The 13,222-nt window shown below is 33.2% G+C and overlaps 2 protein-coding genes across 2 annotated transcripts; one reads left to right on the top strand and one right to left on the bottom strand.

Moving 5' to 3' along the window:
* The first annotated feature begins 2,469 nt into the window (after positions 1–2,469).
* On the top strand, positions 2,470–4,685 carry LOC106767641 (PLASMODESMATA CALLOSE-BINDING PROTEIN 3). Its single transcript, XM_014652573.2, has 4 exons — positions 2,470–2,703; positions 3,042–3,281; positions 3,379–3,415; positions 4,090–4,685. Exons 1-4 carry the CDS (start codon positions 2,652–2,654, stop codon positions 4,268–4,270), a joined length of 510 nt encoding a protein of 169 aa, XP_014508059.1. The 5' UTR covers positions 2,470–2,651; the 3' UTR covers positions 4,271–4,685.
* Positions 4,686–6,211: 1,526 nt separating this feature from the next.
* LOC106765719 (uncharacterized hydrolase YugF-like) lies at positions 6,212–12,835 on the bottom strand. Its single transcript, XM_014650426.2, has 10 exons — positions 12,521–12,835; positions 11,401–11,495; positions 11,216–11,313; positions 11,079–11,128; positions 10,854–10,949; positions 10,651–10,740; positions 10,467–10,559; positions 10,160–10,255; positions 6,574–6,639; positions 6,212–6,472 (listed from the first exon to the last, which is right to left on the bottom strand). Exons 1-10 carry the CDS (start codon positions 12,701–12,703, stop codon positions 6,317–6,319), a joined length of 1,023 nt encoding a protein of 340 aa, XP_014505912.1. The 5' UTR covers positions 12,704–12,835; the 3' UTR covers positions 6,212–6,316.
* Between the last annotated feature and the right edge of the window lie 387 nt (positions 12,836–13,222).

Below are 13,222 nucleotides of genomic sequence, written 5' to 3'. Positions count from 1 at the left end.
AAAGCTTAAGCAATTGAACTGGACCCATCACAAATCCCAAACCTACAAGCAAGGCAGTCATGACTATCAAAATTGTTAAAGTGATAACATCTTTTCTCTTGGAACAAACAAATCATTGTTTGGATCAAAGTGAGAACCAATCTTCGCGGGACTCTTATTCCACTGAATTGAATGACCATAACAAAGTTAAATTTCCACATTAAAACCATTAACTAATGACTCTAGCTGTATGCATAAAGTAAGACATATCCATAGTGCATAATTATTCAAATTAGCTAGTATTACCTTTTCTAGATGTTTCTCTCTCCCTTGGGTCGTTCTCACCCTTTCCCCTATAATAACTTTAGCAATCACTAATAATTAAAATTCAAACCAGTAACCATTATGCCTAAGTTAATATACCAAAAGATTTAATCTAAACATTTATAAAACACAATAACTCATACCAACACACAAAACAGTTAAAACTAGACTTAATTATTCGGGTCCATGATTTGACATATGTATTCAATGTAGGTGTGAACTTGTGGTAGTATTTATATTTTGCATAGTCTTAAACAAAGGGGTTATCACCCTACTACTCACGAGGATAATCCCCTTTCACGTCTAGGATCTAACTAGTTACTCTCACCAAATAACTCATTCTACTCTATTTGAGTGTGAATAGTTATTAAAGTTCAGGATACCTCACTTTAAGAACTCACATATGTCAAAGCATACACTAACGTTACCACATAACATAATTTGTCCTTGAAATTCTCTCAACAACATCTTAAATCATATTCTCCATCCATAGAAACAACATCACACATATCAAGCATACATAAGCACCATAATCAATCTCAAATCTATAATAATCATGCATAGAATATAAAAATAAACCACTTCACTAAGACAAAGAATCATAAAATTCAAAAAACCACAATAATGCACAAACTGACGCTCAACACAAAACCTCTTACAATGGGGACGCACTCAACGTTAGTTCTAGCACTCAATGCCAGAGCTCTCTCAAATTGTCTTAGGGAAATCAACCTATCGCTCAACGAAACAAGATGAAAGAGGTTTTAGATCTATAGAAAAGAGTGGAACTCAACGGTACTCCGTCACTGCTCAATGCTAGACCATTTGCACATTTGGTCGCTCAACGACATAAACCTAGTGCTTAGTGGTCTGAAACTAAAATGCTCTTAGACGTTCACAAACAAGCTTGCGCTGAATGCCATACCAATGTAGCTCAACAACATATCAGAAATTAGCAACTTCAACACTATGATTTTGGTAAACAAAGACTTATTCAGATTATCAAATTGATATTCCTGAATTAGTGCTTGTTTCAAAAACAGGTTTAGGTGTCAAAATGAATATCAATTTGCTCAAATGACCATATCCTCAATTTCTCAACTCAACATTAATTTCAACAAAAAACAAGCAATATTCAACAACAAACACAATAGAAACACTACATGTCAAACTACCAAATTTAGACCAAATCAAACATGTAGCACATTTCATCAAAACATCAACAACATTAAAAAGTGGTAGTTAGTTTCACTTACCTGATAGATGACCAAAATACTCTAAAAAGCCTAAAACTGCTCCAAAAGCATAAGAAACTATATTTGCTCCTATGAACAACAAAAACATGATCATGACATACCATTATAACCACTAATAAATAAAGAGTCTTATAGAACACTTAGATGTCACATGCAACCACAACTGGTTTACATAAAAAGGAAGATAAAACATAGAAAGGAAAAGAAGTAAAAAAACCAACTTACTATGAGAATAAGTTGGAGAGCTCGCCTTCATGATTAATCCTATTATCTCAGTTCTTCAATAAGATGAATAGAGAAGTGCTCAAGATTTAAAGAATGTTTGGATTCAAGAAATACATTGAAGATTTAAGAATTTAGTTGAAGTCTTGTAATTTGTGTACTTTATTTACATTAGTATACTAAGATTCAATAGGAAAAACCCAAACAATAGAGCACTTAGGAAAAAATTTATTATTCTAAAAACCTTTATGATAATCTCAATCAAATTTAAAATTGGCAAAAAGGTTCACTAATAATCGAATATCACTTATGATAATCGATTATGTTAGAGAAAAATAATTTTTAAAAAGAATTTGCTAATAATGAATTATCAATTGTAGTTACAAAATGAACTCTTCAGTTTCTGACCTAATTTTCAAAATATGTGTGGTGTCATTAAATTTTGAAAAACCCTCTCTTATGACAAGTCTCCCATGGCACTGTTCCATTCCATAACCATTACCCTTTCACACTCAAAAACTTTCAACTCAAACCACAAGATGATGGTACAAGTCAAAATATAGGACAGAAAACAAAGTAGCCGTTCAACTTAAAACTCCAAAAAGCTACGTGTATTGTGTGATACATACACAATTTCCAATAAAACGCACACATTCGTTGTCTGTTACTGAAATATATAATTTAATAATGTAGAACACAAACAAGTTAAATAGTGCCTCTGACAGAGATTAGTCTTTTCTTGTCCTAGAAAATACGCATTATTCTCCCAAGGCTTATTCTTTTCATCTCCCTTGCTTTCTATCTGCCTCTGACACAAATAGCTCCATCAGCCTCATTCAATTGGTCGCAAATAAATAGTGTTCTCAAGTTATGGCTCTTTTTGTGTATCTTGTGCTTTTCCTGGCCCTGACTCGTCATTCAAGTAAGTACATGCACTGATTCTTGTATCTTTCTTCTAAAGACTCAACATTTGATTTTAAAAGTTCTTTTGAGAAGTGATGGACGGCCTTTGGTTTTCTGGGGTGGGTTCATATGATGAATTCCAGTTCCTGGGCTTTTTCCTTGCTTTAGTTTTGGGGTTTTTCTATAAAGGGTCTTCTCCACTGTTCTGCAGAAAGATGAAAGCTTTTGGAATTATTTTAAGGACTAAAGGAGTTTTGACCTTTTTATTTATGTAAAACATGTTTCCCATGTTGTTAAATTGACTTATGGTATGAAATAACCTTTTTGTTATGTTTCTGATTTTTTGATTTGCAATAGGCGCTCTTTACTGCTTATGCAAAGATGGTGTTGGTGATCAAGCCCTGCAGAAAGCAATAGATTATGCTTGTGGAGCCGGAGCTGACTGTTCCCCTATTCTCCAAAATGGAGCATGTTACCAACCCAACACTGTGAAGGATCACTGTAATTATGCAGTTAATAGCTATTACCAGAGAAAGGGTAATGCTCAAGGAACATGTGATTTTGCAGGTGCTGCCACAACCAGTGCAAATCCACCAGGTAAGTGTACTTCCAAATGCATCTTTTTTTGGCCACATGTTCTAGAATTTCACTTTATTAATGCTCATATATTTCTTGTGCATTTTTTTTTCTACAGCGGCATCATCTGGATGTGTCTACCCCTCAAGTCCTAGGTATGTGTTCTTTGATTATTATGTGTCTCATTTGATTTCTTGTCGTTTTATCTGTCATGCATCCATTTAATCGGTTAAGTTCTTTGGAAATTCAAGGAATTTTGAGGCAATCGAGTGTGAGGTTGGAATCTTGATGAAAAACCCTTTCTTCTTGGCATTTTATGGGTGACTGTTGGGCTCTTCCATCCAATAATAAATGTTTTTTCTTGTAACCCACTTTTGTGTTCCTTTTAAGTCTCTTTCTAGTTTCCATTTTTTGTGTTTGAGGTGAATGGTGGCATTGGATAATTTTAGCATTATACCCTATTTTATTAGCATCTAAATTTCACTTAGCATAATCCAAAAGGCATTTTGAAAAACTGGAATTCATTTGTTTTAATTCCAAAACTGGCAATATGACTCTGGAACTAGTTTGTTTCATGTACTAAAATCCCCTCTTCTGGGTTAATGCACTCACCTCCCTGAAGCAGAAATTCTGAATTGCATTCTTGCAGAAAGTTTATCTAATAACAACGTCACACTTACTTATTCTGTTGAAATATGAACTGGCATGATTAGGATGTTTCACAAACATTTCTTAGGACTAAACTTATGTACAACATTTAATTAATCACCCAAGGTTATAATAAAATGAAACAGGTTTTGATGCTCCTTTTATTTTGACTGTGGTGCAGCAATGCAGGAACAACACCAACTGGATCACCACCTGGTACAACTCCTGGTACTCCTACCATAGTTGGAATAAGTCCAACATCTACAACTGGTTTGAGTGGCAATGGAGCTAATTTGGGAGGCACCAACTCTGAGTTGCTACTGCTCTTTGTGCTAACCATGTGGTTAGCAATCAGGGTGTAGCCTAAAGGTACTGTGCCACCATGGAAAAGCTTGTGAGGTTTTCATGTAATTTTACTTCTGGGAATCATCCACAAGCAATTCAAGCATACCCTTTTTGTTTCTTTTCTTAGCAAGAGAAAAAAGAGAGTAGGAATTTGGTTCCTTTGTTTAGTGCTGATATATGTTGATTATGATTACAATTGAGGGGTTGGAAGTAGCACTTGGCTTTTCTCCATTTGTACATCTAAGACTATGACAGACACTATTTTTTAATTTAATGGAATCCGGCTACCCCATTTTTATAAACTATTCTGTTCATCATTCAACTTCATGTTAGCTGGCTACTCTACGTCTCTGTCACTCACATTTTAACCTTTTTCAATGGCATGTAAAGCCATTGTTCATTCATTTTAACCATGTAGGACCTCTTATTGTATATCCTTTAATAAGATTTCTAACGTTATTCTGAGGTATCATTAGAGTTTTTTTCCTCTGTTTTACAAGTATCACATTAACTGATTTGACAGTAATCGGTGTAAAATAGGAGCCTGTGATATGGTACTCTTGCTACTTTATTATGAAGCTAATGGGGTTTTGAAAATTCCAAGTTCCCAACAGGCCAACCAGTGCATATATTATAGAAAAAGCAAAGGTGGTTCAAATGTCCCTGCATCAATAATACGATTTAACTTGTGAGTTTTCTGAATTTTCTATGTCGTTTCATTCATATGGTGGAACAATTTTTTTTTCCTCGGACGTAATTGCTTCTAAAAGTCAACAACACCAACTGAGAATAAATTTGTTTCACATCATGCCATGCATAGCCGACAAATCTGAAATAAAAAAATAGCACATGGTTTTTCTACTGTTAAATGCAACTGAAATAATAAAATGTTATTTAAAATTATTGTTTGACTCAAATGATTAATATATATATATATATATATATATGTATATATACGTATATATACGTGTGTGTGTGTGCGTAAAAATTATTTTATACTGAGTTCTTGTATTATTTTCTAAAAATATTATCAAATAGTTACATGATTTATCTTTGGAATTTCCAACCTGTTTGAGGTTATGTAACTTATTTGGTAACACCGTACTAAGAGAATCTGAACTAAAGATAGAGAAGAAGAGTCCAAGTCACAGCAATTAATGTATTTTGCTAACTTCTGAATCAATAATCATGTTGCCAGTTGCCACCGTCACAAACATTTTTCAATGATCTATTGCTTTCTAAGGTTCTTTCGTCCAAATTAATGACATAAAAAAATAGGAATGCCATTTTCAACACGAAAACACAAACAAATTTGAATTAGCATTAGAAATTGATAATCTTAAATATGGCATAGTTTGGTGCTTTGGGTCAACGAGTAAAGCTGATTAACATTAAAAAGAACTTCAATGCAACATAAAACAACGGTTGTAATAATCTTAGTTAAAATAAATATTTAATTTGTAAATTTGTAAGATCCAGAATTTTCCATAGCATTTTTTATTTAGATCTGATCCATGATCGTGGCAAAGTAAGATTAAGAAAATCATAAAATCATTTAGATTGTCATTTTTGGTAAATTGTCTGTTAGACCCCCTATTCATCGTTTTGAACGAATGAATTTACTTTAAATAAAATTTAAACTTAATATAATCAAAAATTTATATTATTATAACACTACCCAACTAAAATTAATGCGATCAAAAGTTCATAATTTCTTGACAAATAAAATTCCAATTAAGACAATTTAAAGCCAATTAAGGATTAAAAATGTTTTTTCATTACACCCTTTATTATCTTAACTGAATAGATTTCAATTAATAAAACCCAATTAAGGTATACATTTAAGATCCTAACAATAATTTTGATGTTACCATAATCTCAATTTTGATACAATGAAGATAATTGGTAGAATATTAATATAATCAGAAATCGTGAGTGAACATGAAGCATTGAAGGCATAACAAAATGCTATGGTGTGTGTACTTTTTTTGTTTCTATTTTGTATTAGAGTAGAGCTAAGACAAATGAAAAGTGCAACTAGAAAAATAAAGCATGGTTCCTTGTCACAAAGGTGAAACACATTCATTTTCTGTCGTGCTCTTGCTCTGAACAAATTCAACAATCAATTTGAATACAGAATCTGGTCTTTCAACATGAGGAAGGTGACCACAATCTGGTATTTGGCGTATAATGGCATCAGGTAATTCACAATGCAGTCGCTGAAACAGTAGAAGTTCGTAAGTTAACTGCAATCATTGATAGGAAATATAATCTCCCAGGATCAACAGAAAAGTGGAAAATGTGCTGTGTACCAACTTACCACACCAAGCTTATTGCTGATTATGCGGTCATTCTCCCCCCAAATGATTAGAGTTTTCTGCTTTATCTGTATCAAAGCATATTGATTTAGTGAAGAAAACTACTTCTCTTATAATGTTGAATTTGTTATGATATCACCCGTCTGAGTTGGGACTCTCAACGTAACTATAAATGAGTAATATGAAAAATATACAAGAAGAAACACTTAATAAACTAACAAAATGTTCAGGGCCTCTTTGGCTATTTTGACTTTTGCTATCTTCTCAAAAATTGAATAGTCTACACCTTGGAGAATTTGTGGTAACGCCAACTGGTCCTTTGTCCAAGTTGTATCATCAGCTCCTTGTTGAAAGCATGGTTCAATAAAGCTCCAATATTATGAGCCTTCAAATGGGTAGACATCAATAATGCCCAATAAGTGTAATCTAGTTTCCTATCTAATTTGGGACCAGATCAAGCAATATTGTAATTTGTGGTCATTTTTCTCTCTCTTCAATAGATTCTACAAATTTCATAAACTGAGAACTTGCTTGTTCCTCACACACTCAAATTTTTTCTTTTTACTGAATCTCTCACAAACTCATAAAACTAATGTTGGATCTAACCAACTCTAATACCAATTTGATATCAATGAGACATAAAAAAACGCACACTTTGCTTTGAAACCCAAACTCTTAATTTTATTCATTGCTGACACACATACTTACACTTCTATTATTTTGTTTTTACTTCACAACCATGGTATGCACACTCTAATGTGGCTTCACTACTTTTCTTCTCTTCTTCTAGGTACACACTACCATAAACTCTCTATTTATTTTTTCTCCTTCAATGTGTGCTTCACATTTGTACTGTAAGGAGTGGGATGGACGGTCGTAGGGATAGTCAGGATGACCGGCACGCAACGAAACCCGAGGAAACACAACAGTGAAGCCCGGTCTCGGCGGCCGGGTGTAACCTCTGTTTGTGAGAAAAACCTTGAAGAATTCACATGAAGCCCTATCGGCACAAGATAACACCGCATTCTCCATGCTCACAAAAAATGTTCTTCGAAAAAGTGCTGAGAGACGAAACGTCAGGTATGACTAAGACGTTGAACCCTCAAGTCGCCGTACGGGCAGACCGCCAGTACGTCGGATGACCAACGATCAACGACGGATGCTCGCATAAAGGAGTTGATCTGGTACCAGTTTGAACAGATTACTCACCAAAACTGTTGTGACGGACGGCTGGCGCGTCCGGCCAAGGATGAAATTAGAATTTGGTAAAGCTTTCAGGATTAAGGTAAAACCAGATTAATTATAACAGACCTACTATTGGGCCGTGATTAAGGCTTTGTTAATCATTGGCCCATGAGAAAAACTATGAATATGAGTTCAGGGTCAAAGGTAGGTGGTTCCATGGAATGCACATTTACTTCATTTTCTCTCTCTATCTCTACCTTTTCATCCCATTAACTAATATTGAGCGTCGGAGTACCATTAGCAGGTACCTGACCGGATCCAACGAACGAGAGCATTCATCAGAAGAGGACTCGTCAAGGGAAGCAGAAGACCGGACAGCTTACGATAGAAAAGTGTGTAGGAAGACTAGGGAGACCTTCCCCACCGAAACAACATTGTTGCACTCTACGAAACTCTCTTATAATGATTTAAAACACTATCACACTCAATACCACCATCTACTAGTCCTCTTGATAGTCTTGGGAGGAGTAAAAGTATCTTAATGATAGAGAAACAACAACCCACCATCCTTTATTGACAAGAGGTGGTTGGAAAAAAAAAGCCTTTCAAGCATCTTTCTATTTTAACAACTACATGTGGAGCTCATTTAAAGTTTATTGAAAAAAAACTTTATTTATGTCTAACAGTTATCTTCTAAAAAAAATTATATTTTTTAAACTACTTTTATAATATTAAAATTAAAATTTGTAAACATAACTCCCTATTTATTATGAAAAAGTTAGTTCTGATATTATTTTTTAAAAATTTACTTGTTTTACTTGTTAAAATTAAAATGTGTATACATGAAAACCCTTTATTTTGTTATTTTGGTATGAGTTTAAGCGTGACCGACTCTATTTATTTGGAACCCTTATTTTATCTCTAAGGTGTGAGATCATCTTGAATTCAAACCAAAGATAGTAAGAAAGTTAAAAACAAAGTGTAGAGAATAAGAGAGGGAAAAAAAAAATACTCGAGACATCTTCACCAACTAAAAATTTTAGTACAACATTCAACTCAACCTTAAAGCATTCAAAATTTATGTTTCTTATCTATGTCGTAGTCAACTTGTTCTTTGTTTGTCCGGTGTGAGATTTCTTATTCAAAGTTAGACACTAATAGGAATAAAACTTACCAAACATGAGAGTTCAAAATTGCATCAATTATCATTAACATAAAATAAAAAAAGCTGACACGTGCCAACAACCATGCAAGAGATGTAGTGTATATAGCAGCACTTCAATCCACGCTCTCAAAAAGAATATGAATTTTTAATGGAAATTACTGAAAAAACTATGAATGAAAAGATTTACCATAAGTCTGTTCCTAATAACATAAAGACCTGTAAATAAAAAATTGAAATTATAGCCATGTATACCTTAAAAAGATGATAAAATCGATTTACTATGGGGGAAAAAAATTTAATGTGGAACTAAATATTGATGAAGTTGCAGACATAAAAATGCCATTTATCACATTATTCTTCGCTTGAGCTAAGTCAGCTAGTGATAGATAAGAATAGAGAATGAATTTTATAATCAACAAATACGTGATGTGTATGGATGTTAACTTTCTAATCATGATAATTTATATAAAAAAATTAAATTTAATGTTATTTTTATTTTGATGATTGATTGTTTTTGGAAATACATTTTATCTTTTCTTTAGTTCTTGCTCACACTAATGGAGTTTTGAGATAAGACTTCCTTTTCATTTATCTTTTATGTTAAAAGATAAAATTAAAACGATTAATTTAAATAAAAATTTAAGAAATGTCATTTAAGTTAAAGATTGCATGCAGTTACATAAATAATAGATTTTTATATGGAAAATATGGGGTAATTTTTTAGAAAAAAAATGTGAACAAACAGACTATAACTAATAATCCATTTTATTATTGTTATCAATTATAGGTTATAAATGTTTTTCTTAATAAAGAGATGATGAATCCCTGATGAATCCCTAATGTTAAAAATTGAATTGTGGATATAATACTTTTTTCTTAATCTGTTTTCTTGTTAACTTAAACAAACCTTTAAACTTTCTATCTTTCTCTCTATTCACTCCTTTTATCTCTTTAACTTTCTCTTCACCATCCACTACTCAAAATTGTGATTTCTTTAATTTTGTTGGAATAATCCAAATTGAACTCTGAAGCTCCAAATATCGGTGTTTGGTGTTGCTAACTGTCCTTCCATCATCAATGGTGGGCACTATGTCATAACATGGATTGAATATTCTTTCTCTAATTTTCATTAAAATATTTTTTTTAAAAAAATTGATTAAGAGAGAATTATTGATGATTTTATAACAAATAGTATAAGAACATGATGACACCAAAAATCTGATAATGGGTGAAAATACCTTTTTTATCTGGGAGACAACATTATAACCACCGCTCGTCATAAAATCAACAATGGCATCCTCCCACCATGGTAATAAACAATGCAAGCGACCCACCTGTTTAAGATTATACGACCATGTTATGCAACTTCATTCTGCAACATCTAAAGATGACAGTGAATGAGTGCCACTGAGGGAGTGTGTGATGAACATAAACATGCTTAAGCTTGTGATGTTGATCATGGTGCATTATGAAAATGAAAACAAATGCACATATGTACGCCACATTATCTAAAGAAAATGACAACGATAAGATCTAGCAACTCACGTTAGTCCAATCGAGGCTAGTACCGAAAGACAAGTTTGTGAAGCACAAAAAGTTAGCATATACGCGTAATGGAATGCTCTTCAATAGATATGCCTGATTCAAAACACATGGATTTATCCAGCTGAAAAAAACAGAGACATGATGTTCTAGACAATGGCTTGTGCAAAGTTGGAGATATACTCACCCCAGCATACGCTGCTGCTTTAGGTAAGGTTGCTAGGTTTCCTGTTCCTTCTGCATACACACTAGCATCAATCAAAACAAGCTTTTCCACCTGAAAAAATTAACTTCAAATAAATTACTATATCACAACAGAATTGCCTTATGATAAAAGAAACCTTTAAAATATGTTAATATTCAGAAGTTAAATTGTTGGATAGCACATACAGCTTCTGGATAATTGATTGCAAAATCAATGACAACTGCAGAGCCAAGGCTTGGACCAACCAATATCATTGCCTTTTTGATGTGGGACTTCCAAAACTGGTAGATAACACCAATTCACCCACAACACAATGAAACAATAGGAAGTAAAGCACAGATGCAAATAAATTTGTCAATTTGTGGAGATAACCATTTCCTCAGAAGATGGGCTGATGAACACCTAACTACCTGATAAAAATGATCACGCTTTGATACCACATCACATGAAGGAAGTTTTTCTGATGGATAAGAAGAAAAAGAGAAAACTCCATGATTAAAGTGAAAGAAAGGAATGAACATAAGATGGGAGAAGTAGAAAAGCAAACCTAGATCACAGAAACCCCAACCAAGAATGTCAACAGCCCATGTCTCATAACCAGCTTCCTCAAGCAATGGATATGTATATCTCCATTCTAAACATGAGCTGAACAATGAGAAGGAGTGAAATGAAATCCAAAGGTAACTTGTGCATAAAAATGTACAAATTCTGTCACTTTCTTGTTTTGAGCACCTGTCAAAGCCATGAAGTAGGACAATTGGATTTTCCTTGTTCTGCATCATCGGCTTCACACAACTACTCATGATAGGATTTTCCAAGAACCTAACCTGATTGTGTCACACGAAATAACTGATGAGCAATAGTAAATATTGAGTAATTTTCTCAAGAGAACAAGCTCAAAATTTTGCCAAACAGCCCATAAAAAGGAATTGTTTTGAAAAATCATTGCTTCTATTCAGTTTAAGAGTTGAGTGATTGAGAGGGAAATAGAAAAAACACCACCCACAACAATCCAAACTCTAAAGGGCCAATGAGTAGCCTTCAAAGAAATGGATCAATAAATAATACAAATTATAAGAACTGAAAATCTTTATTTGAAGATAACTAACTATGAGAGGCTCTCCTTACTGCCATTCATGCTAAAACTTGACTCTTTCTTTCCCCCACTTAGATATTTATTATAGATTTATTTTTCTCTCTGTCTGCTACTTCTTTGCTTATTACACACTATTTCACCACCTCCCCCACTTCCATCCTCGTGTCAATTTTATTTATTTCTTCACATTTAGCAGACTTTTCACTCATCCACTTCCTTATCCGTAACATAATCATTTCCTTCCCTTATTCTCCCTGTTATAAAACCTCATTGACAGACAGTCCTACATGAAATTTTCCTAACTCTTTCTCCATGTGTAAGCACACCTTATCCAAAATCTTTGATTGTGATGATCATTGAACTAAAATTTTTGGGTTTCCAGATGGAGTTCCGCCTAAGAGACCACTTGAATATCTAATGATGAGTAGAACAGAATTGCATGTGAAACAAAATTGGCATACCATTTATTATTGAACATTTTATAATGAAATGAAGGAAAGTTTCCATTGATTGGGAAGTGAACAACATATGATAAGGGAATTATTCAACAAAAGAGTTGGTTCAAAGCATACCATCCAAAACCCCAAATCATTCCATCACATGGTTCATTTTCATTATTGGATATCTCAACATGTTAGCATATGTATTAGAATACAAGCATAATGAATATGAAAAGGGGCGATAAATAAAGAGCATAAGTTAGTAAATAAGTAAATAAATTGGAAGGTGGAAATGATGAAAATGCAGAATTTTTACAGCAACGGGAAGTCTCTGAATCCGTTTAGCAAGGTTTCTCGCAAAAGGGTCTTTGATTCTGTGGATTTCTTTAGGGAGAAATGAAGGGAAGACATCTGTTTCGGACACAACCTTGAGTTTGGGAGTGGAGGGAAAAGGCAAGCGCGTTTGAGAAGGGAACGTAGGTGGTAGCAGTAATAGCATTGCAAAAAACTGAAATTGAAAAACCCAGAGAGAAAGAGGCTAACGTGAAGAAACGTGGCATATGTATGTCTGACCTGCCATGCTCAATGCTCTGACAAATAACTGCCCCTTCATCCTCACTCTCATATCTGACTTCACATTAACGTAGGATAATGTGAACAATAAGAAGGAAAAATATCTTTTAACAACAATTTTTTTTAACAATTTCTTTTCCTAATGTATATATGGTAGTTTATAATTAATTTTTTTAAATATTTTTTAAATATAAATTCAAATATATAAATAAAATGATGATAAATATTTCATTATAAAAAAATTGTCAAAAATTATTTTCAAAATATCATTATCGTAATATGAATATAATATAGTCATATTCATTTTAAATAAGTATTTATGATATCAATTTTATATATTATTTGGGTTTCATTTTCAAGTGTTGTTTTTTTTTTTGTATGCTCAAATAAAAAAAATACTGTTCTTTGTTTTTCATAAAAAGTTTGAAAGTTTTTCTTTTATATT

This window comes from Vigna radiata, chromosome 7 (assembly GCF_000741045.1).
Source record: "Vigna radiata var. radiata cultivar VC1973A chromosome 7, Vradiata_ver6, whole genome shotgun sequence".
NCBI lineage: Eukaryota > Viridiplantae > Streptophyta > Magnoliopsida > Fabales > Fabaceae > Vigna > Vigna radiata.
The sequence above is the reverse complement of the archived record's forward strand: the minus strand, read 5'-3'. Positions and strand labels throughout refer to the sequence as shown.

What these genes read in the sequence shown, in the direction of transcription:
- LOC106767641 (XM_014652573.2), top strand. Translation starts at nt 2,652, where the DNA reads ATGGCTCTTTTTGTGTATCTTGTGCTTTTCCTGGCCCTGACTCGTCAT. An exon ending in GGCCCTGACTCGTCATTCAA is followed by an intron (nt 2,704 to 3,041) that starts GTAAGTACATGC and finishes GATTTGCAATAG; the next exon opens with GCGCTCTTTACTGCTTATGC. An exon ending in AACCAGTGCAAATCCACCAG is followed by an intron (nt 3,282 to 3,378) that starts GTAAGTGTACTT and finishes TTTTTTCTACAG; the next exon opens with CGGCATCATCTGGATGTGTC.
- LOC106765719 (XM_014650426.2), bottom strand. Translation starts at nt 12,703, where the DNA reads ATGCTATTACTGCTACCACCTACGTTCCCTTCTCAAACGCGCTTGCCT. An exon ending in TTGGGGTTTCTGTGATCTAG is followed by an intron (nt 11,129 to 11,215) that starts GTTTGCTTTTCT and finishes CTTATCCATCAG; the next exon opens with AAAAACTTCCTTCATGTGAT. An exon ending in TTGTCTCCCAGATAAAAAAG is followed by an intron (nt 6,640 to 10,159) that starts GTATTTTCACCC and finishes GCTTTGATACAG; the next exon opens with ATAAAGCAGAAAACTCTAAT.